This window comes from Fusarium odoratissimum (assembly GCF_000260195.1).
Source record: "Fusarium odoratissimum NRRL 54006 unplaced genomic scaffold supercont1.1, whole genome shotgun sequence".
Taxonomy (NCBI): domain Eukaryota; kingdom Fungi; phylum Ascomycota; class Sordariomycetes; order Hypocreales; family Nectriaceae; genus Fusarium; species Fusarium odoratissimum.
The window spans coordinates 3,595,594-3,617,070 of NW_022158687.1; the positions used below are offsets into that span (position 1 = coordinate 3,595,594).

Below are 21,477 nucleotides of genomic sequence, written 5' to 3' on the forward strand. Positions count from 1 at the left end.
TCAGCACGTCTTTTGCTCCAGTAGGAGATTTGGCTTCGTTACAGCCACCCAGACGAAAAATACACAAACAAACAAACAAACAAACACAAGCTATCACCACACACAGACAATACCATGTCACTCACAAGGTATTATTGGAAGCTGAATTCGCTTTCTTCCTATTCAGCTCAAAGCTATTGCTTGGAGCAGACTTATATTTTGACAGTATGGGAATGCCATAAATCCCTTGAGCAGCCATCAGCACAGCCACCCAGCCACTCTTCTATGCTGTCAAAACTAGAATATGAAACGCTAATCCCCACAACAGGTCATGGAATTCATGAGAAAAGTCAATTCCACAAAGTCTCGAATAACAAGCGGCAGAGTCAAGTCAGAGACGATGTAAGGTTTCTTAGTCTGCCTTTCGAAAGGACACCCCCCTTCTCACCAGCCTCTTAGGGTGTCCATGGATGGAACATCACGATGACGTTCGCTATATATTAGAGCCTCACATGCGGCCATGTTTTGACGCCATTGCATCTAAGAGATGAAAGGAAGGACTGTCAACAAATATAATGCATGCGGAATGATAGACAATACGAGAGTCGAGTGTACTTGTCACTGAAGTCGATGCCAGTATCACAATGCATAATTGGGCAGTCGATCTGATGCCTGAAAGAGCTGTAGGATCATGCGTATAAGTTGTAGCTCCAGATCTACGCCAACATCTAAGGCATAGACTGCCTAGTAATACAGAGTAGACACTGTATATGTCTCTCACCGCCAGCCTCATAGGCTAGACAGGGTACTGAGCTGATGTCCAGGTTGAGTTGACAGCGTAGACCAGTCCATGTAGTGATGATAAGAGCCGATCGTCGCTGGTTGCGGTCTCTGGCTGCCATTCAGATGTGGGGGCTAGAGATCACGAACGAGGTCATTCGGCCAAAGAATATCAAAGTAATTGGCTACTAATGTGTAAGACATCTCAAGTAACCCTGGGATAGCGTCCTTGAACAATAGTATATGTAACAACAAGGAGTTTTGCTCGAATCTGGCAAACTCGAGTCAAACCGATCACTGAGGAATGCTATGTCTCACTTCCTGTCCTCGCACCATTTGCTACATGGATCTTTCGAACACCAAAGTGTTACAAAACGTTGAAGACGACATGATGCATCACGGAACCTGCCACTTAATGGCAGAAATACAGACAAGGTGTATGTCACGCAGCAGAAAGCCGGGGATAACCATTAACCACGTGCATTGCACGAGACCTTCAGAGTGCAACGATAGAAAGTATGGTCTGATAAAGTTGAAGCGAGCTAAAGCTTGAAGGAACCGCACACGGGCACTTGGAAAGATTCGGACAACGGGATCTTGATGCAGTGATCAATCATATCAGGAGACCGACCGGCAAATACGCATTCGTTCGTTGTATCGATAATCGTCCCATACCAATATCGGTCGGTATTCTCCTGGACCCCGACTGCAAACGCCGGCCGAAAACTACCGACCGCGGGTCCGTGACTGAGAAATTTGTCAAAATTTCCTTCCTTTTTCTTATCCGTCAATGGGCCGAGACCCGACTTCTGAACGGACATTGCCCCAAATTAGTGAGTGATTAAAAAAAAAAGAAAAATTCTCAAGAAATCGGCCGAGTCAATAAACCAAACACGGAAAGCAAAGTTCGATGGACCTGAATTAGGTGGGACCACGGCGGACTTCGCAAAGATTGAACCCGCTGTGGGAACCAAGGTAATCGGCCGCCATGATCGATTTTTGGGGCTCAAGAACGAAAATTTCGTTTAGTAAGTTGTTAATTGTACTTTGTCTCACTTAGGCTTCAGCCCAAGTACAGTACGCAAGAGAGGATGGTGACAATTGGGTTGACAGTATCCTCGATCCCATGCTACCTATTATGGCGGCTCGCTCGGATGTCGTCGCATTGACCGCCTCTGCATTGGGCTTCCAAACCAGGCTTTTATTGGCATCATGATACCTGATCCATGATATATACCTTGGAGTTGTCGCTCACGAGGGCATGGATCTGGAGCTAGAGTAGCAGTCATCACTGTTTGTCCAGGAAGAATCAACCATGATGCATTTCTGATTGGGCATTAGTTTCTGTTGGCGTGTGCTTGCATACCGCGTTGGTCTTTCATGTCCTGTAGGTAGGGTGAGAGGCATGCAACGGTATTCAGTAGTCATCATACCTGTGTTCAGACAATGCGGTCTGGACCAGCGTTTCCCAATCAGACACGTACCGCACATCCTCTCGCTTCTGGTCAGACATTCAAGCATCAGCAAGAAGACCAAAGTAGATGAGCTTAGAACAAGCCTGTAAACTGAAGCTCAGCATGTGCTTATCATGAAGTGTCAGACACTAACAGCATATTGAGTAACAGCCGAGGCCAAGACTCTGCCTAAACGATGCTATCAGGCCAACCGACATGATGTGTTTTTTGCCTTCTCTGATGAACACAATCGTTTGCAACATTATTAAGCATGATATTCAAGAAACTTAGAACTACCTTTGAGATTGGGTTGAAAGTTGAAACTACCTAACTCATCCCATCATATTCCCAATTGACTAGCGTATCGCAAGTGACGGTGTCTCGTGCGCAGGTAGGGGACCCTTGGCGATCTCCTGAACTTGGGCCAGTCCGCCTCAATTCGACCTTGGCTTTTGCAGCTGTGGCATGGGTGTTTCAATCAAGTTGAATCCGTGCACGGGCGGCTGAATCGACAACGTGTTAAAGAGATTGCAATGAAATGGCAATATACTGATCAGGTTGTTTATCAGCAAGATCATGCGCTGCGACAAGACAGCAACCAACCTGTTCTATCCAAGGGACTGGATGGGTTTCGTATCCCTGTTCGTTGAGACCCTCCCAATCTCTCTCAGACCCTGAGCCTCCACTGCTCGTTCTGCTTATTCTCTTCCGTCCCGAGCGGAGGATCCACGCTATATGCACGTTCAATTTCCTCGGATTATGCCCTCGCGCCTCGTCTCACCTCGGGGCGCGCGCCTCACGCGTTGACAAATAAGACCCGAACGACCGTTAAGAGTCTCCGTTGGATTTTTTATTTATTTCTTAGTGTCGCACTGCACATCGAAAACTCCGCGTCGGAGTCGGAGCGAATATAGCTCTTGAACGAGTATGAGTTCAGTTCATAACCTTTTTCTTTTTCCCCTCTAGCAGGACGTCACCGTCATGACGATGAGGCTTGCCGCGCTAAATAGGTCTAATTGGCTGTTGATTCGCTCAATGGCCAGAAAAGCTCAAACGGTTTCCTTTGTGTAAACCCTCAACGAGAAGCTATCTTCCGCTACATCCGAGTGAACGTCGAGATGCAGCAAAATGACAAGGGAAAAGTGTAGGTGTTTCGTGGGGTTACTATGACCCTTGTCGCGTGTATGTCTCCTGAGTGACGGGATGGGCTGCGCGCGCCTATGGCCTGTGAAATGGACTAGGTATCTGAAGCTGACCCTTGACTCGAAGCGCTTGAAGCTGTGAACACTTGAACCGTTACACGGAGAGCCATCAAGAGTTTCGTCAACAGCAGGGCTGAGTCTAAAATTGGTAATCGGAGGCTGTCGAACAACGAAATCACGAGTACGTCTACTCCAGTCCGGAATGGACTCAGGTCTTTTGGACCGACAATTAATATCAGTTGGCTGCTTAGATGACTTTGGCAACTATACAGCAACATATCTCGTGCTCACAGTCCAGAGGTTGGCGATAGTCAATGGCTTAACGCTAACGTGAGTTAGCGCACGCTGTTGCCGCAGCTCGAATATTATTAGCATTCAGACTTGCAACCTTGATCATCTAAAACAGTAGAAGTATCCGTGTCTTCCAGCGTAAGGTAATCTGTGTTAAGTTGGTGCTTGTATCACAACATGAGGAGCTCTGGAGCATTAAGGCAGCAGCATATGGAAGTTGTCAATGATAGACAGGTGTGAGTAAGCATGGGTTGGATTATTCCTTCCTGGCTGCATCGAAAGCCTCCATGGACAGCCACGGATGGTAAGCATCTTCCATGGAGAGGAAGCAGCGGAATTGGAGAAGGTACATTGGTCGCGAGTACCTGCTGAACGCACATCACTTTTTCGCTTCCACATCTGAATGCGACGAAAAAAGATGCAGTGGCCCCAGCTCCTTGTTAGCGCCAAAAGAGAGAGCTGATCCTTGTTTTGGATATTGCTTCTCAATGGTTCGTTGTTCATCATCCATCTCGGTTTGCGGCCTGTGAAACTTTGCAGTGGAGCAACATATTTTTCAGAAAGGAGCATGAATGAATTTTTTGCTCAACTCGCTGATTGATTATCGACACATGAAGTATTGGGCTGGCTTTTGTTTATTAAGGGGTTTGCAAATAGTTAAAGCCTTGCTCCCTTGGCGGAGCAGCCGGTGCATGAATGACAAAGCTCACAACAAGACACAGGCAAGTATGAGCTTCAGGAAATTTCCTCGCGTGCGCAAATTGATTATGACCTCAGCGGAAGTGTCCCCTTGAGGATATCCCCGGGTCGCTTCCATGTTTCAACGGCAAGCAGGAGACAGGCTTTCTCGACGCCTAATTGCAACCTTGTATGTACCTTATGTTACTGTTAACACATGGACATGAGCTGTTCAATTTAACAAATCAACAGTTAAATGCCACGTTAGATTGAGCCAGCGATCGTCAGAGTCACAGGTATCTTACAACCTACAACCGCGGCTGGTTGCTGGGCACGCGGACTCACCAACCTAGATTCCCGCTCTGGTCTGATTGGTTTAGTCTGTCCCCATAATCGAATCTAGGCAGTCTTCCAGGCGCATGTCACTGTGCCACAGTCATGACGCTGCCATCAGAACAAAGAGTCTCTCCGTTCAGTCAGAATGCCCAGGCTGTGGAGGAAGCCAAGTGACACCGTCTGGGAACCGTTTCTGATGGTGACGTTTTCTTCAAGTATCAGCCACCATCGTTGACCACGGACCCTGATCAATGGCAGAAAACAAAGATGCAATCAAGGAGTGGGTCTTTGTATTGATCAAGCCACCCAAAGACTCGTCATGAACATGGATTGTTCTTGTCTCGTCTCGTCTTGTCTTGTCATCATCAGCGCAGTGCAATCTAGCACATGATGGGTCTCGCTGAGGTCAGAAAGCGGAAAGCCTCGTGCTAGCTGTGTGTGTGCATCCGCGTCGGCAGATCACCCTTCCAATCTCATTCGTTCCAGATGGTGATGTGATAAAGTCGGAGTCGGAACCTCGGAGTCCATGGAGCTTGGCGAGCCTCCGACGCCGACTGAAAGGGTGCTTGCAGCAATTGATTGTGACAGTCAGTCTGATCGGAAAATATATTGGACCTTAAACCATGTGGACTTGTCCAGAAGACTTGTTCGCTTGCGTTGGCAAGGTGCCGGCCGTTAACGTTCTCAGTCAATCGTTGCCCAGCAGCTATGCCAAGGCTGAAATGATGTACTACGTGCAGTGCTTTCTGGATCACTGGGGCATGGGCTGCCTCCGGTTCCTACATTGTGAGTGGTCATATCGAATGACTAAGACAAGTCAAGGGGAGAAGAGATGCTCTGCGGCTCATTTGACTTTATTGATCGAGGCTCAGTATTCCAGATTGCCACGTCGACTTGTAGACTTGTCTGGCTCATAGGTAATCTCATCTCCCCCTCAGTTTAAAACGTGGTCGGTAAAGTTTTGGCGGTACAATACGCGGAAAGCAGGGAAGTAAGCGTTATTTGACAGGGCGAATTCTCACGCGACTCAGCCCGCCTATCAGGCTTGGCAGCGGCTTCGAAGGAAATTACGGTAATACGCCTTGATTCGGGCTGCCGCAAACCCCGTTGCTCCGCGATGTCCGGCCAGTGTGCTATGTCAGCAACTTTGTTTGTGTCGTCTTGATTGATTGGCTTCGCAGTGACAAAAGAGCTCCGTCTGAGCGTCAGAGAAGAGCTGATTAGGCTTAGGCGCTGGCTCCAGTGCAATCTCCAGGCGACCCTGGGTGCCATCCATGCACAACGCCCCGCTGAGGCTTGTTGACTGGCCGGTACCCCAAACCCTTGTATCGATGACTCCTCCCGCAGCATCCGGACTCATTTGAGATGAGGACGAGGAAAATCCTGCGGTGCGGGCCCCTTGAATGAAGCTAATGTCAGTGGAGTGTGATGGGGGCAGTAGCTTAGCGCCCACTGGAATCCTGCACGACGTGCCCTGTTGAATTTGTGCTCTTTAGCGGACTACGGTTGCAAAATCAGCTGTAAAGACCTTGGTTTTTCAGCGCTTCTAGTGGCCAGCTGCACTGGTACACGCCCCTGGTGCATCGCTTTCCTGCACCTCGTCATCATACTCGATCCCTCTCTCCTCCACTCCCTCCACTTTCTTCATATTACTACTCCCATTTCCTCACCTCCATCTTCTTCTTCCCTCCCTTTCTCTCTCTCCTCGATCCTCGGCTTGGTTTCGTCTTAGATTCGCACCTTGTTAAAGCATCTATCTTCCTCCGTCACGACTTCAGGTCCTAGCCTCACATCTTCTTTGTGTGGCGTCCTTGTCGCGTGCTGCCTCCCTTCTCTGCGACTCGACAACCATCGCTCTAGACGGCCATCCCGACGATTCCGACCATCGTTGTATGCGTGCAAGTCAAGTAAATAGGTCAACTTGGATATGAGGTAGCTTTTGGGTATTCATATTGGGTTACCGACTACGCGTTACGAATTTCTTCGAAATTATCTTGCGCTACGCTACAAATAATCAGCACGCATCCCCTTTCGAACCACCGTTCTGTCGATCCAAACAACTTTCTCGACCTTCGCCATGAACGACTTCTCCGCCACCCTTTCAGGGAAGCCTAAGCTCCAGCTACTCTGGCCCGAGCACGTTAATCTGCCATTCCTCAACACTGTTCCTCACAGATATCGAATTGGCCGTCGACGCACCAAATCAAAATCGAGACCTGGCAATGAGGAGATCACCAGTCTCAAAACCTCCTTCAACGCCTGGGATGGTGTTCGTGATCTTCAGAAGCATCACTGGAGGACATCAGATCTCCAATATGCTGTCGTTGGCCTCCTAATTCTCTTCTCCTTCTGGATTGCTCCCCCGGCTCCTGGTGTCAAGCTCCTGGCTATCATTGGTAGCGTATGGGTTCTGCTTATGCCTGCCACCCGTCAATTCTTTTTGCCATCAGTGACAATCTGGACCTGGCTCTTGTATTTCTTTTGTAGTCGGTATGTGTTTTTTTCAAAGGTCAAATTTGTCGTCTGCTAACACTTGTCAGATTTATCCCCAATGAGTACCGACCTCATATTTGGGTCCGCGTGCTACCCGCCCTCGAGAACGTCTTGTACGGTGCCAATCTGTCGAGCATTCTCTCCGCCCACCAACACTCGGTTCTCGACATTCTTGCCTGGATCCCCTACGGCCTGTGCCATTTTGGCGCTCCTGTAGTCTGCGCCCTGCTCATGTTCGTCTTCGCTGCCCCCGGTACCGCCCCTGTCTGGGCTCGCACCTTCGGCTGGATGAGTATTCTGGGTGTCACCATCCAGCTTCTCTTCCCCTGTGCGCCACCTTGGTACGAGATGGAGCATGGTCTTGAACCTGCTGCCTACGGCATGCCAGGATCTCCTGCTGGACTCGCCCGTATCGACGCCATTTTTGGTATCGACCTCTATACGACCAATTTCAGCACTGCACCTGTTCCTTTCGGCGCTTTCCCCTCGCTCCACGCCGCGAACGCCGTTCTCGAGGCTCTTTTCATGTCTCACTGTTTCCCCCAATTCCGAACTTACTTCATCATGTATGCTGGATGGGTCTGCTGGGCCACTATGTACCTCAGCCACCATTATGCAATTGATTTGGTGGTCGGTGGCTTGATTGCCTCTTGCTTTTTCTACGCAGCAAAGGCCCGATGGTTACCCCGACGACAGGAGGGAAAGATCACGCGATGGGAATACGAGTACGTGGAGTATGGCGACCGCAACGCCATTTCTGACGAGGAGTATGGCGAGTACTTCGGTATGGGTCTGCTTGGGCGCCCTCGCGCCGACTCCAGCGATGGCTGGACTGTTGCCAGCTCCAGTTGCAGCTCTAGTAGCGGAACCCTAAGCCCAACTCTATCCGAAGAAGCCCTTCCCGGAATGCTTATGGATATGGACAACAATGGACAGCTCTGGGACGGCAACGCTCCTGCTCGAGACGTGGAGTTGAGTGAAGTTGTGGTGGTGCGGTAATTGGCACGACTGAGTAATAACACGGCTACCCCTGGACACTCTCATCCCACACCGGGGAAACGAAGCGACTTGTTGGGATTTTACGATTTTAATGCCCCGAACCCTTTTTAATCTTCGACCTTATATTTTTTTTTGATAACATCTTTGGCATTCATCGGCACAGCGAAATGGCGCAACACGGTGCTTTACTACGGCAGATGCTGGATTCTGACGCAGGGCCGTCAGGGCCAGACGGCAAACTGTAATAATGGGTTCGAGGGGCTGATGTGTCCCGTTCTAATGTATACCCTGCGGAAGGACAAAACCGGAACTGAATAGAGTAATGTATACAACCAGAGGAAGTTTAATTCGTGTATGGACATGAGACGACGCCATGCCATGCACCGATACGCTCGCTAGAGAGCCTGGACGACTCGAGAGGGGCATGCTTTATGATAAGCCCCCCCTACTCATGAGGAGGAGGAGAGATGAAGGGCAATTGGCTCACAGCCGAATCCTGGATGATCCTGGAGAGCAAAAGCCAGGCGGCGCAAGGAGGTGGGCTGACTTTGGTGAAAAGGAAAAGGAATACCAAAGATACCATTCGCTAGATATTAGCAGCTAGAAGAATTGACAGCACGTTGTTTCTGTCACATCCTGTTCTCAGAGTGAAAGTCCTTGTAAATCTTCTTCATACTCACTGAGTACCAATGTGCAGCTTGACACCTATTGTTCACAAGTCGTTGTAGCTGGCACGCGATCAGGTGGGCCCATTCATGATATCGAAATCTCAACATGTCGATCTTCATCTAGCCCAAGAAGTTCCTCCGAGTTATGTTCAGCGGCATTATAAACGCCAAGTCCGCACGGCACTCTTGACCTCTTGGCATTCGCAAGTGCTGTGTCTTAAAATTCGCTTTGTCATGATTTGAGAAGTGTCAGTATCAAGATGTCGATCCGGTATTCTAGGTTGTACGCAAATATCAGTAGTTTAAGTTGTACAAACCTGTGATTTGAAACTCTCGATCTCTGCTCAACTTCCGAGCAAGAGGGTTTTCAACTTCGAACTAATCCATTTATGCCCTTTGAAAACAGTATTTGATATAAGACGCTCGCCACATTTGTCAGTAATAAGGCACTCTGGCATATGACAATATCAGGGTCACAAGATATTAAATAATCCTACTCCGCCTAAAACAAGCTACTGTCAACACAGGAGAGTCACTTAAGGTATATTATACTCAATGTCGAGGGGATTAAAAGGGATTTCAGGCCGTAAACTCATCTGTCAGAAACCCATCTTCCGGAAAATAACACAAGCAGTGATAAGGAGCAGAGGAAGCAATAAACTTCAAAGTGACCGAGGATCTGTTCAATGCGAACCTTGTGCGTTATGTCTGACCTGGGCCTCGAAGTCACCGGTCTCTAAAACAAAGCATCTCGAAAACGAGACCTCACAAAGGGCGTTCTAAATACCAAGATCATACTTGAAACACAAAGGGAAATGCATGGAAAATAGGATATACCGATTCTTCCTTCCAGTCGCTGCAAACGGCGTGCCTGCGGTCCGTTGTTGAAAATACATGTACGCAAATCGCTGTTGGTCCTCGCTCTCCTCCTCGTTGCGCATGCGCATGTCCTTGTTCTTCGCCCGCTTCATAACGCAAATGCGGGTTTACAAAATCTCCTCCTCATAACGTTAAACCATCATTCTTCTAACATGTTTTCGTCCCACCATAGGTAGCTTCCCTTTGATATATCTTCTTCGCAGATCTCGGAATAACTCAGACACATCGTCGCCATTCTGGCTCTACCTCTTTGGCGCAGGCGCACTCCAAAGTCCCTTGGATGTCTCGATGACCCTATTTCCGTTGTTTCCAGGCTGCAATGAAGATGGGACATTGGATGCTGATGTGTTGCCCATAACGACGTCCGTCTCTGTCTGAGTTCCATATCCACTATCCTTAGGTTGGTTGCTGCCCATTGAGATGGCACTATCTCCTTTCTTGTTGGTAGGCGGCTGCTGTCGCGCAGCGCCACGGCTGGGTTCCTTTGAACGAGCTCCATCCATCATCCCACTTTGAGCCTCACGCAGCTTATTGATAGCACGAACAGTATCAATGGCTGCATGTAGAGTCCGGCGAGCGTTGAAGTTCTTCTTGATATTAGGCAGAAGGTTCTGGCTCTCGCCCTCGGCATTGATAAAGCCGGCGACGAATGGATGCTGGAGAGCCTCATGGGCAGTGATACGCTTAGTAGAATCGATAGTCAGGCAGCGCTGGATAAAGTCCTTGGCATGGCTGGAAACGCCACGCCAGTATTCAATAGGAGTGAAACTATAATCTGCATTGAGAATGGCCTGCATCTCTTCGAAGTCAGAGTCACGATCGAAAGGAGTATAACCGCAAAGCAAGAAGTAGGTGATGACACCGAGAGCCCAAAGATCTACAGGCTTGCCATGACCTGTCTTCTTGAAAATTTCGGGAGCCATGTATCCAGGAGTACCACAGGTTGTAGTCAGAACGTGGAACTGTTCCTCATCCATAATTCGCGAAAGTCCAAAGTCTGCAATAAGCAAGTCTGCGTTGTCCTCGGGGGTTCGGAAGAGTAGATTTTCAGGCTTCAAGTCGCGATGGACAATACCATGGTCATGGAGGTAAGCGACAGCTGACAGTGTGGCGCGAACCAAATCGGCAGCATCTGACTCAAAATAGGAGCCCTTTCGGCAAATTCGATCGAAAAGCTCACCACCTAGTGCAAGATCGGTGACGAGGTAGAGATTGTTCATGGTCTCGAAATAGTCGACAAGAGTAAGGATGTTTTGGTGGCCCATGGAGACCTTCTTAAGCACGGCGATTTCGTTGCGAACCTATCGTTGCGCATGGCGTATTAGAAAAGGACAATGGACCTGGAATTTCAGGGGACAATAAAGCAATTCGCACCATGTGTTCGCGACCAGCCATGAGCCGCTTATTGATGACCTTGGCAGCATAGTAACGACCAGTGTCTATGTGGACACATTCTTTGACGACGGAGTATGAGCCAGCTCCCAGTGTCTTGCCAACCTTGTATCTACAAGGCTGAACTTGAGGCTGTTGGCGGGCTGCAGAATCCATTGTGAGGATATGGCGTTGAAGTTGGGAGAAGTCGAGACAGAGAGTTGATAAGAAGATCGCGATGCCCCGCAGAGCGTACAGATGCGAAATAGAGGGGGGTGACTGTCGCGCGACGTCGCGATGAAGTATGAAATATAATAGAAATATCTGGTTCGGAGAATCGGGTGCCTGTTGTTGAAGGGAGAAACACAGGAATCGAGAACAACTCAGCTGAAGAGAGTAGATATCAGCGGTCGAGATGGCGATGCTGATGGGCTGAAGTGAAGGGGTTCGGTTGGGTTGGTCAGAAGGGTCGGGGCTAAAGAGGCGGGTGGGGTCGTGTCAGACAAAGTCTAGCTGAAATATGGATGGGTGAGATAATGACAATAGACAATAATGCTCAAGGCGTTTTAGTTCTGGACCCTTATTGATACGAGGAGAGTTGGTGCCCGACCGTGATTCTAATTATGAATGCCAGGCCATCAAATGTCTATCCGTATCTCTTCTCAGTAGTGACCTGCCTTATATTCACCTACCATGCATAAAAGGAGGTATCGCAGTTAATGATGACCCTTACCTATCAATGGCGCGGAGTGACAATGACGATATTTCGCCTTTAAACGCATCATAATTGGGGTTTCTATTCCCTGAGAGAAATCATGCTGTAACTCATGCTCTGTTCTTGTCGGGTCTCATTTCAGCCACTCTACTGATACCGAGACGCAGTAGTCACCTGCTGCGAGACCTTGGACCATCTACCGCAAATGTTTGCTTTCTAACTAAATCAAATAGTGGCAGCTTCCTTTCTTTCAATTTGTGCGTACAATTTCGGCTTTCACCATCTAAACTTTAGTCCTGCTCTGTAACATCGAGAAAGAACAGTAGGTTTCTTTTGAATAAGTATTCAGAATTATATCGAGATTGTACTCAATTCAATGTACATACCTTTTCGCAAGCTAATGATATCTCTATATCGCCATCAAGTTAATACTGCTGGTTTTGTCTCGCTTTGTTTGACTAACGGTTTGCTCAATCAGAAGGCCCTCTCCGTGATTGTTTCTTTGCGCTGGTAAACTTCTTCTGTTTTATCCTTGTCTCGTGGAATCTTCTGCCACTATTTGATGTTAGCAATTGTTTTTCAACAAAGGAAGCAACTGACATCTCCTCATGTTTCTTTTTCTTTTCTGCGCTTGTTTCAGCAGGTATCACATCTTTGTAGATGCTTGTTACCTCCTCAATAAGCTTTCTTCTGTTGTCTTCCGCATTCGCATCCCGTGATCGTGAATCTTGCGCTTGGAAAGTCAAAGAGTCATTGGTTGCTGTGTAGTACCTGGACTTGCGAATGCCAGGATGTAATGACTTGGGGAGTACTGGCAGCAATTGTCCCAATGGATATGCTGTGATTGCTTTTGTTTCGGTCCTTTCACCTGTGAGTGCTAAAGACTTGCTTGAATGTAATTACGTGCATACTTATTGACATGTTGACCTCCTGGTCCACTCGAGCGGGCGTATGTAGTATTTCCTTTCGGTAGTTGTGTTGGGCTGAAAGATTGAAACCACGAGCGAGCTTCAGAAAGAGCCTCTTGGTCGAGCCCGGTGTCGAAAGCCTGGTATCTCTTGAACCGAGGCGCAAATGGACGACTTGTCAGATATGCTGGAACATTTCTCAGACGCGGCGCCAGACCAAAGTGTCGCTGAAGCATGGTGAAGTATAACAATCGAACGATCTATATATTACATCTGACAGACCGAAATAAAGGATATTTTAGTTTGTTAATTCCTCTGAGTTCAATGTCTCATATAACACTTGAAGTTGGGGTCTCCCAAACTCTTGGCTTCCGCATGATGTTTGTCTGTGGCTGAGATCTTGGTTGTGAGCCAAAGACAAATGATTTGTTGACCGCCTTGCCAATTCTGGACTAGCTTGTCGTTAGCTGCGGTTCACGCCTGCGCCCGATCAGCCTCAATTGGGACCCCGAAACCCAGCCTTTCACCTCTCTCTGACTTGCCCTACCAGGCCTTACCTTACCTTACTTAACCTAATCGACCTACCTCGCCTGTTCAACCTTCATCTGCTCATTTCCCTCAACCTGCGACACATCGTCGACCTAACTCGTACCGCCATCTTCAATGCTCTTGGTGTCGCGACTACCTAGATCCTCTCTTTAGTCCATCTTCCTTTGCTCTCACGTGCCTGTGTCCGAGCCCCAGTCTTCTGGAGAACTCAACTCATTTGGCGCGATTAGCCAAGCGCCGACGTCGCAAAACCCTCTACCCGACTGCCTCCCCTGTCAAAAAAGCTGGTCGAGTCGTCCGTCTTCCTGGTGACCATCTGGTGAGAGCGCCGATTCTCTTGTGGCTTTTCATCCCGCGTCCGTTTGGTCTACAAGTCAACCTTTTCGTATTTCGTCTGGAAGCGCTTTGACCGCCACTCCGTCTATTCCATCACGCTTCCAGCTTCCGTCTTGCGCCAGGCCATCGCCTGGCGGCACTTCTCACTGACCAAGGAGCCGAGCTTTTTGTTTGATCTTCAGTTGCACCATCTCTTGGTTCGCATTGTTTGTACGACCAGCGCTGCTTCAGAAGGTCATCCAATATACTGCACACCAATCTCCAATCCCAACCTTAATTAAATGACAGAACCCGAGGCAGAGCTTCAGGCGACTGCCAACCTCTCCCCGGTCTCCCCATCACCTGTTCATTCAGCCACCTCGTTGGCGGTCCCTGTGCTTCAAGAGACCGTTGAGACCATCGACGCCATGGTTGCTGCCGCTGCCGCTGCCGCTGCCGACGCCAATGGCTCTATCAACAAGGCTCCTAATCTTGAGCCCATATCAGGGGCTGGTGGTGATGACGATATCGTAGATGACGACAGCCTCAACGACCCTTATGGTGAAGACGACACAGACGTGGCCGCCCAGCAAGTGCCGCAGCCTCAGGTTGAACAAGAACTCCCCGACAGCAATGACGATTACGCAAAGACTTTTGATTCACCAATTGGGACGGAGGAGGGTGAAGACGGAGTCGTCGAACCACAAGATGTATCATCGCTACCACGAGAATCCAACGAAATTTCTCTTTCATCCGATCATTTGACAAATCGCACATCTCAAGTCTCCCATGTCGTTCATGAATCATCTTTGTCGGCCCAGCCAGGCCAATCTGCGACATCAACTACTTCCAATGCTTCCTCCGAAGCTCAAGCTGCCGGCGTCGCAAATACCTTCACGTCGCAGCCATCCAACCAGCAAACGTCGTCTCCAAGCACGGCCAAGCCGGGCGCCAGTAACGCTGCCAGCTCTGCCAGTCCTTCAGCTGATATTCAACGCCTGGTTGCTGATCTCACAGCGCCTTCCAACTCCAACACACATTATGCTCCGTCCCTCTTAGGTGAACATTCTCTCGAGTCTACTATTCCGTCTTCAGCCTTCTCATCGTCAGCTTCTCTTCCACCGAGGCCTCCGCTATCACAGGCAGTTCCTCAGACGTATGCCTCGCAGCACCACCCACCTAGCATCAATGCCAGTATTCCCTCGAACCTAGCTGCGCCCCCCACGCCCGGGCAGCCATCCACTTATGTGGCAACTGGCGCGCCTGTTGCAGTCCCTGATGCTCTGGGTGAATTTCCGGTTCCGCTTGGCTCCGGTCTCCAGGCGCCTATCGCCATCACTTCTATGAACGCCCCTCCATACCCACCCAAGCCTGCTCTCTATAATACTGATCAAGCTCAAGATTCCGAATATGAGCGCCAATGGAATCAATTCTTAGCCGACGAAAACCAGTATATAGCTGAGGCCAAATGGGACCGTTTCCCAGAGGGTTCACGCATTTTTATTGGTACACGATCCGCGTCCGGCGCGTCCAAAAATGGCGCTCACATATTCGCTACAGGTAATCTCTCGAGCGACAAGGTGTCGAAACAGGATGTTTTCGATCTATTTCATCGGTTCGGAAGGATTGCTCAAATCTCACTCAAATCTGCGTACGGCTTCGTCCAGTACCATTCTATCGAGGAAGGACAGAGAGCGATGGATAATCTACAAGGCATCGAGATCAAGGGTCGCAGAATTCGTAAGTAGTGCTTGTTGGTTTTTCCATCCTGTGCTTCTAACACCATCAAGATCTAGAAGTATCGCGTGCTCAGGACAAATCAAAAAAGGACAAGACTCGAAGCCCAGACAGGAACAAAACCCGCGACAGTGGTCGCCGAAATGAACGGCAAGGCCACCAAACCCGGGATGATTATCGATCTAGTCGCGGTCATTCTCCTCATCGCAACGATTACGGAAGAGATGAGTCGTATGGTCGAGATCGAGGCTTTTATGACAACAGCAGGGGGCGTGCACGATCTCGGTCCCCGGGATACGGTCGCAACGGCAAGGACAACAATTATCGACGAAGAAGTCCGAGCCCTTATGGGCGACCTCGACATGAGGCTGAGCTTGATCTCCCACGGAGGTATGGTGCTGACGTCCCTGACGTACAGGTCATCCTTCAGCCAGATGTAAATCGCGACTTTGTCAACTGGGTGGAGCAAGCTTTCAAGTCCCAAGGTCTTAGGTCTGAGGTTATGTTCCTGCATCCTAGGATTCCCAAGGACATGGTAGTTCAGCGGCAAGCGGCCGAAGGTGTTCATGCCGTTGTTGATCTCGATATTCGAGCGCAAAGCTCAGGCAAGATTCCGGTACAGGCCTTTGATCGCTCCGCTGGCTCCAACAATGTTCGATATGATCAGTACGAAAACCTGGACCCCGCTACTGCAGCCAAGGTTATTCTTCAAGCCAAGGCATCAGGAGGCCCTCCTAACTATGGTCAAACTTACAGAGGAAATGGCTATGGTAGTGCTCCTTATGGAGGTCAGCCCCCGTATCAAGCGCCTGCAGCCAGTTACCCTGGCCCTCCCCCTCCCGCACAATACGGTCAACAGCAGCCTCCTCCAGTCAACGTCGCTGACATTGCGAATATGATGGGTCAGCTTGACCCTGTGTCACTTCAGCAATTGCTCGCACAAGTTCAAGGGGGCGTCCAAAACCCAACGCCTGCTCAAGGTGGCACAAGTGCAGCTGCCGCTGGAGCACCTCAACCTGACATCCAGGCACTACTTGGAAGTCTGGGTGGGAATGGTGCAGCTCAGCAACATCAACAACAGCAGCACCCTCCAGGCCCATATGGAGCTTCCTACGGGCATGTACCACAGCCACCGTCGAACGGAGATGCAGCGGTTCAAGTTCAGAATATCATGGCACAGCTGGCTAGATACCGGCAGTGAGACTGAACGACAATATGTGAGCTCTCGATGAAGATGAGATATTGGGTGTGGCTGATGACACCCTCTTATGATACCAGCAAAGGTTGCGGTTTCTTTTAGACGTTGGAATTTCTGATATTGCCTTGTTCTTGTTGTTTATTCATACTCTAGATTTCATGCCGGCTTAACGGCATCCCTACTTGGGGTTAGATAACGGAGTGTGGTGCGTTATTAGTGAGGGTCGGAAGATGGGTGAGGCGTTGATGGACGAAATTCTTGATGGCTATTACGATGGTTTAGCAAGGACAAGACTGCACCTCGCGCGAGCATAGAATATGATAGTATGGCCTATAATGACGGTGGTGTTGTATTGGTGTGCATTCTATACCGAATTGCTTTGGGATGAGGTATGGCTGGGGGTTTGAACCTAAGATACCCAACGTGGTCTTTAGATATTCATAGTGCGCTCACTATTGGAGCAGCTTCCTATTCTTTTCGAGTTTCCCGGAGTTGCCAGGTTCGTGGGAGCATGACTGACCTCTTGAACCAGGCCCAAACGGTAGAAGGTTTTCTCTGTAAGGCATAACCGTCTCTACAGTTTTCTACACGCCACAATGCTTTTAGACCAACCACGGTCAAGACAACCAAGGGGTCGCGGAGCGGCTACCTCTAGCTCGACATGGCGATCTAAGTTAGGTTGTGGAAGTTGTGGAATTTTGCAAGGCTTACAACCAAGACGCTGCTGTTTTATGTGATCTATTTGCTAACTAATCACTCTCAACCAACATACTTCAGGCTGAAAGAGAACAGCCATGGTGCTCGTCATACATTGTCTTTCCACCTACCATCCAAAACTTTCATTGTGCCACCAGACTCTGCGTCCCTTCATCACCCACGGTGTCACACTCTTGCGTAGCTCTCGGCTCATCTCAACAGGACCGCAGACCAGAATAGCCACACTATCCTGCTGACCCTTTTGGAACGTATCGTCAACGATCTTTTGTAGATCAGGCCTTTTGCTGTTTCGAACGACCGGACGAGTGCTCTGTTGAGATAAATTGTTCATTTCAACGCCAGCTGCGTTATCGCTGTCATTGGCGACACCCATGTCTCCCGTGAGGAAGAGCTGCACTTGATCATCGTCGAGAAGAGACTTGCCAGTAGGAGTTGAGGCGGCCCAGGTTGCGTCGCCTGCACTTCGAATGGCCCAAACGAGCTGGACATTTGTGGTTGAGTTCTCAGCTAGAACAGCGTGGTAGAGCGGTACAGCAAAGGTTGCTCCCACACCACCCGCCACGATGAGTATACGGTTGATACCTGAATTGATGAGGTCGTTGAACGTCTTCCCTATGGCACCATAAGGACCCTCAATATTAAGTTCGACCTTCTCAGTCGACCCTCCAGCGTTGGTAGTCGAGGACAGATGGTGCAGACGGTTCGTCATGGGGCCATTTCTTGTGCGTGCGACAAGTGTCAACTCACCCGTCTCCTGATTGGTAGATGCCACAGTGAAGGGGTTATAAAGAAACTCAAAGACGAGATAAGGAGCTGAGAATTGCCCAATTCCTGGTCGCGAAGCTGCAGGGACGTTGAGATAGATGTGAGATCCTGGGCGGGCGGTGTACTTGGCAATCTTTGGAGCTGGAAGCTTGGCAGAGACTTTGACGAGACTTGTGCCAGGGATAGCTTCGATGACAGCGGGAGCTGTGATGGTGGTGATCTTTCGTGCGGCAAGGTCAAGAACGAAGACGCCAACGGCCTCGGCGATATAGAATCGCGAGGACGGTGCATGATAGTAGATCAAGGGGGGGATAGCAAAGGCTCCAAAGAGGTGAACGATGAAGAAGAGTCGGTATGAAGCTTGACGAACGCGAGCCATTGCTGTACCGTTAAGCACATGGAGAACAGTAAAACCAGCAACGCCTGCAAATACAACCGGGGCGAAGAAGCGTTTGAACCATATTCCAGACTCTATGAAGAAGATGTTGTATAAGATAGCATGAAGTATGAGCAGGGAGTAGATAATGCGACCAAGGACACGATGATATCGATTGAGATGTTCGTGAGATGAGTGAAGCAGATATGCGTAAGGGTTGAGCGCTTTGAGAGCGAGGAGATACTGAATAGGCATCTGAGAGGTAGCAACGATGCCCACTCGCTTTGTGAGATGAAGATAATCTGTATTGTCAGCAACAAGCTCATATGAATCAGAGATGGACTTAACATACCCTTTCCTGTGCCACGAACGCTCAAAACTAACAACCAAACTGTCCAAGCAGTACCCAAAACCCATTCATCACGTTGTCCCCAATGCCTTCCCATGAATACGACGTCCTCACCTAGCCACCACTGCACAACGGGTCCTTTCTCCATAACTCTAGAGATCCATCGCTGTCGATTCGCTTTGACGCCTGGTGACCCTGGAACTTGAAGATACCCGCTGTTACGGCCCTTGCGCACACGATTGATGAGTCGAATGACGAGAAATAATAGCGCCGGTACGAAAGCAGAGAGGTGTGCTATATATGCGTAGTAGTCGAGGCTCAGACGACGTTGATGCTTTTCCTCATCTGTTAGAGTGAGGAACTCATATGGCCAGCCCATCATGAGTTAAGTTACCTTTGGCCGGAATTGGAGGAAGAGCTCGCGCGGCTTTTGATGAGGTAAACCAGGAATATATAAGTCAATTGGATGAAACACGGCTACATTCATGCATCTATTGGGTCCTAATCGGTGAATATAGCTCAAGAGGACAAGACATGTGAATTCATGATTGACTTGATTATCAGTCTCCAAGGAGGACAGCATGCAAATTGCATCAACCTCATTGGTCAGCGCGTCCTGGGCACCTCGATCTGCACCCTACCCTGCATGATGGCTAGGTACTCTGAAAGCAAATAACTACCTTACGTTGATTCAAATGTGCATCCTTTTACAGCACAAGTATCGAAATACGAGAATTTAACTTGAGTTTTCGATTTCCACAATCATGATACTCTTATCTTGATATTCATGTCTAAGTAGCTTGAACCAAACATTCCTCGTGCATACCAGTCCATCCCACCACATCCTAATCAGGACTTGACCAGACCAGTCTGCAAAGGAAAGCCCAGAAAACCATCATAACACCGGAGCTCCACGAGCAATGCCAATCGTCAAACTCTTCATCTATCAAAATCGTTGCTGGCGACTCTGCAACTACGGTCAGCCTTTGTCTTCAACAAGGTGGGCTCGAATTAAACCGTACAAGGCACATTACGACCCCCCCATATCACAATGGCTGTATGTTACTCTTGAAAATAAGACAGAATTTAGCTCTTCGCATCGTCATGGTCAGGCTCGAACTTGGTCTCGCCAAGCATGGGGCCGGGTGACGATGTCATGGCAGTCTGTGTAGCCGGCTGAGGCTGGCTTTGCACTGTTGGACCTGTCGGCCGGTTTGTCTGCGCTGGCTTCTGCGCTGGCTGATTGCTTGTAGCGGCATGTAGTCTCTGATCTAGCGCCCTGAGGGCAATGGCTCTCCTCCTCTCGGCCTCTGCGCGAGCGCCTCCAGGGGCAGTCCGTTGGATCCGGCTGTCGTTTCGAGAGGCGTCTGCCGGTGTGAAAGGCGTACACAATCTCATGGCAACCATCACCAGGAAGATCTGATCGGCGATGGCAGCGACGAATGGCTTCACCGGGCCAGGGAAGAACTCGGCAAACGCAAATGTCTCGCTCGCATCACCGCGGAGGGAGGCGTCTTGTGCCGAGTCGAGGTCGGGGAACACAGTCTTGTAGAATCGGAGATAGGTCCAGCTGGTCAGGAATCCAAAGATGGCAAGCCACAAAGCAGCTCTGGTAAGGAGGGGCGTAAGAGAGAGAAGGAAAACGGCGCCGAGGTAGATGAGAGGAAATCGAGGAACTCGGAGAGATATGACGCCGCGGAAGAGGGTTACAGTATGCGCTGGGACGAGTTGGCTGAAAGCGACGAGGAAAGCAATCTGAACGGGAATGGTTCCAGCAATGACAGTCAGGCTATACAGTTGTGTCAGTTTCTCCTCATCTAACATTGTGAGCGCAGTATAATACATACGTCCAGTTCTCATTACGTGTAAGCGTAAAGCAAAGCACCATAACGCAGAGTGTCAGGAAGTTTGGAACCAGCGATACAATAGCGACAAACTTGGCCAGCTCAGCCGATGACCATGCTCTTTCGAGATATCGTCCTCCGTGGTATATCGTTACAGCAGCAATACCGAGCGTAAACACATTACTCTCGACAAAAGTTGATGTTATGAACGTCCAGGGATAGATAATAGACAACTGCGGCACCAGAGTCAAGTAGGGAATGACGATGTTTGCGTTGGCAGTCCATTGCCGATATCTTATGGCAGCGCTGAGGATGGACTGGCCTAGTAGAGCGATGAGAAGGATACGTGTAACCGGCGGAATATTTATTCGAGGCGGCATCGTGACTTGATTATGTAGGTTTCAGGTTCGGATCGGCTCTTATTCCAAACTCGTCGAGGCTATCACAGGTTGGATATGTTGGCCGTTGGCGCGATATTTCGGCAATACTAACTCGTGATTCGTCAAACAATCCGATACTTGGTAGTGATTCTTTTTGCGCTGTAGCTATTGTCGTAATCGGGGACTTTTGTTGTCGGCGCTGGCCTTTACAAGGTCTTTATTCTCTTGATTCCCCTTTGATGCCACGAGATTGAACTGTCCTCTGTAAACTTATCCCTGCCGTTGCCAGCCTCACCACTTTAGGGGACCACAGCCTCTTGTGGCGCACAGCTCATTCAGGGGCCTAAGGCAGCCACAAGTTGCAATCCCGCCCATGCAATTTGAATCCCTGCATATGAGCGCCTGATCAGTCAATTTTGATGAGGCCTCTTTCTCCTCATTTACGTAGGATCCGAGAGTTCTAAGCGATACTTGAACTATCTTGAGGACCAACA

General features: G+C 49.3%; 7 protein-coding genes across 14 annotated transcripts; 2 read left to right on the plus strand and 5 right to left on the minus strand.

Annotated features, from left to right (window-relative positions):
* Positions 1 to 521: 521 nt before the first annotated feature.
* FOIG_01260 (uncharacterized protein) lies at positions 522 to 5,630 on the minus strand. 3 transcript variants are annotated; one of them, XM_031198020.1, is made up of 3 exons: positions 2,511 to 5,630; positions 2,193 to 2,317; positions 846 to 2,144 (listed from the first exon to the last, which is right to left on the minus strand). In XM_031198020.1, exon 1 carries the CDS (start codon positions 4,274 to 4,276, stop codon positions 3,902 to 3,904), a length of 375 nt encoding a protein of 124 aa, XP_031073787.1. In that variant the 5' UTR covers positions 4,277 to 5,630; the 3' UTR covers positions 846 to 2,144; positions 2,193 to 2,317; positions 2,511 to 3,901. The 3 variants fall into 3 exon arrangements, with proteins under 3 accessions (XP_031073785.1, XP_031073787.1, XP_031073786.1); XM_031198018.1 differs by having other exon boundaries at positions 522 to 2,317; XM_031198019.1 differs by having other exon boundaries at positions 846 to 2,317; positions 2,368 to 5,630.
* Positions 5,631 to 6,353: 723 nt separating this feature from the next.
* FOIG_01261 (uncharacterized protein) lies at positions 6,354 to 8,858 on the plus strand. Its single transcript, XM_031198021.1, has 2 exons — positions 6,354 to 7,210; positions 7,261 to 8,858. The coding sequence occupies exons 1-2, from the start codon at positions 6,798 to 6,800 to the stop codon at positions 8,210 to 8,212; spliced, it is 1,365 nt and encodes a 454-aa protein (XP_031073788.1). The 5' UTR covers positions 6,354 to 6,797; the 3' UTR covers positions 8,213 to 8,858.
* A 473-nt stretch (positions 8,859 to 9,331) lies between these two features.
* FOIG_01262 (CAMK/CAMK1 protein kinase) lies at positions 9,332 to 11,746 on the minus strand. The gene is made up of 2 exons (XM_031198022.1): positions 11,134 to 11,746; positions 9,332 to 11,060 (listed from the first exon to the last, which is right to left on the minus strand). Exons 1-2 carry the CDS (start codon positions 11,305 to 11,307, stop codon positions 10,002 to 10,004), a joined length of 1,233 nt encoding a protein of 410 aa, XP_031073789.1. The 5' UTR covers positions 11,308 to 11,746; the 3' UTR covers positions 9,332 to 10,001.
* A 119-nt stretch (positions 11,747 to 11,865) lies between these two features.
* Positions 11,866 to 13,128, minus strand: FOIG_01263 (uncharacterized protein). Of its 2 annotated transcripts, XM_031198024.1 has the most exons (4): positions 12,757 to 13,128; positions 12,446 to 12,706; positions 12,232 to 12,400; positions 11,866 to 12,175 (listed from the first exon to the last, which is right to left on the minus strand). In XM_031198024.1, the coding sequence occupies exons 1-3, from the start codon at positions 12,987 to 12,989 to the stop codon at positions 12,316 to 12,318; spliced, it is 579 nt and encodes a 192-aa protein (XP_031073791.1). In that variant the 5' UTR covers positions 12,990 to 13,128; the 3' UTR covers positions 11,866 to 12,175; positions 12,232 to 12,315. The 2 variants fall into 2 exon arrangements, with proteins under 2 accessions (XP_031073791.1, XP_031073790.1); XM_031198023.1 differs by having other exon boundaries at positions 11,866 to 12,400.
* Positions 13,129 to 13,299: 171 nt separating this feature from the next.
* On the plus strand, positions 13,300 to 18,713 carry FOIG_01264 (uncharacterized protein). 4 transcript variants are annotated; one of them, XM_031198028.1, is made up of 4 exons: positions 13,319 to 14,676; positions 15,019 to 15,123; positions 15,178 to 15,357; positions 15,408 to 17,090. In XM_031198028.1, exons 1-4 carry the CDS (start codon positions 13,920 to 13,922, stop codon positions 16,553 to 16,555), a joined length of 2,190 nt encoding a protein of 729 aa, XP_031073795.1. In that variant the 5' UTR covers positions 13,319 to 13,919; the 3' UTR covers positions 16,556 to 17,090. The 4 variants fall into 4 exon arrangements, with proteins under 4 accessions (XP_031073793.1, XP_031073792.1, XP_031073795.1 ...); XM_031198026.1 differs by having other exon boundaries at positions 13,300 to 15,123; positions 15,408 to 17,840; XM_031198027.1 differs by having other exon boundaries at positions 15,019 to 15,357.
* On the minus strand, positions 15,662 to 19,329 carry FOIG_01265 (uncharacterized protein). Its single transcript, XM_031198029.1, has 2 exons — positions 18,763 to 19,329; positions 15,662 to 18,712 (listed from the first exon to the last, which is right to left on the minus strand). The coding sequence occupies exons 1-2, from the start codon at positions 19,139 to 19,141 to the stop codon at positions 17,376 to 17,378; spliced, it is 1,716 nt and encodes a 571-aa protein (XP_031073796.1). The 5' UTR covers positions 19,142 to 19,329; the 3' UTR covers positions 15,662 to 17,375.
* Positions 19,330 to 19,441: 112 nt separating this feature from the next.
* Positions 19,442 to 21,430, minus strand: FOIG_01266 (uncharacterized protein). 2 transcript variants are annotated; one of them, XM_031198031.1, is made up of 3 exons: positions 20,607 to 21,430; positions 19,782 to 20,548; positions 19,442 to 19,726 (listed from the first exon to the last, which is right to left on the minus strand). In XM_031198031.1, the coding sequence occupies exons 1-2, from the start codon at positions 20,981 to 20,983 to the stop codon at positions 19,846 to 19,848; spliced, it is 1,080 nt and encodes a 359-aa protein (XP_031073798.1). In that variant the 5' UTR covers positions 20,984 to 21,430; the 3' UTR covers positions 19,442 to 19,726; positions 19,782 to 19,845. The 2 variants fall into 2 exon arrangements, with proteins under 2 accessions (XP_031073798.1, XP_031073797.1); XM_031198030.1 differs by having other exon boundaries at positions 19,442 to 20,548.
* Positions 21,431 to 21,477: the final 47 nt, after the last annotated feature.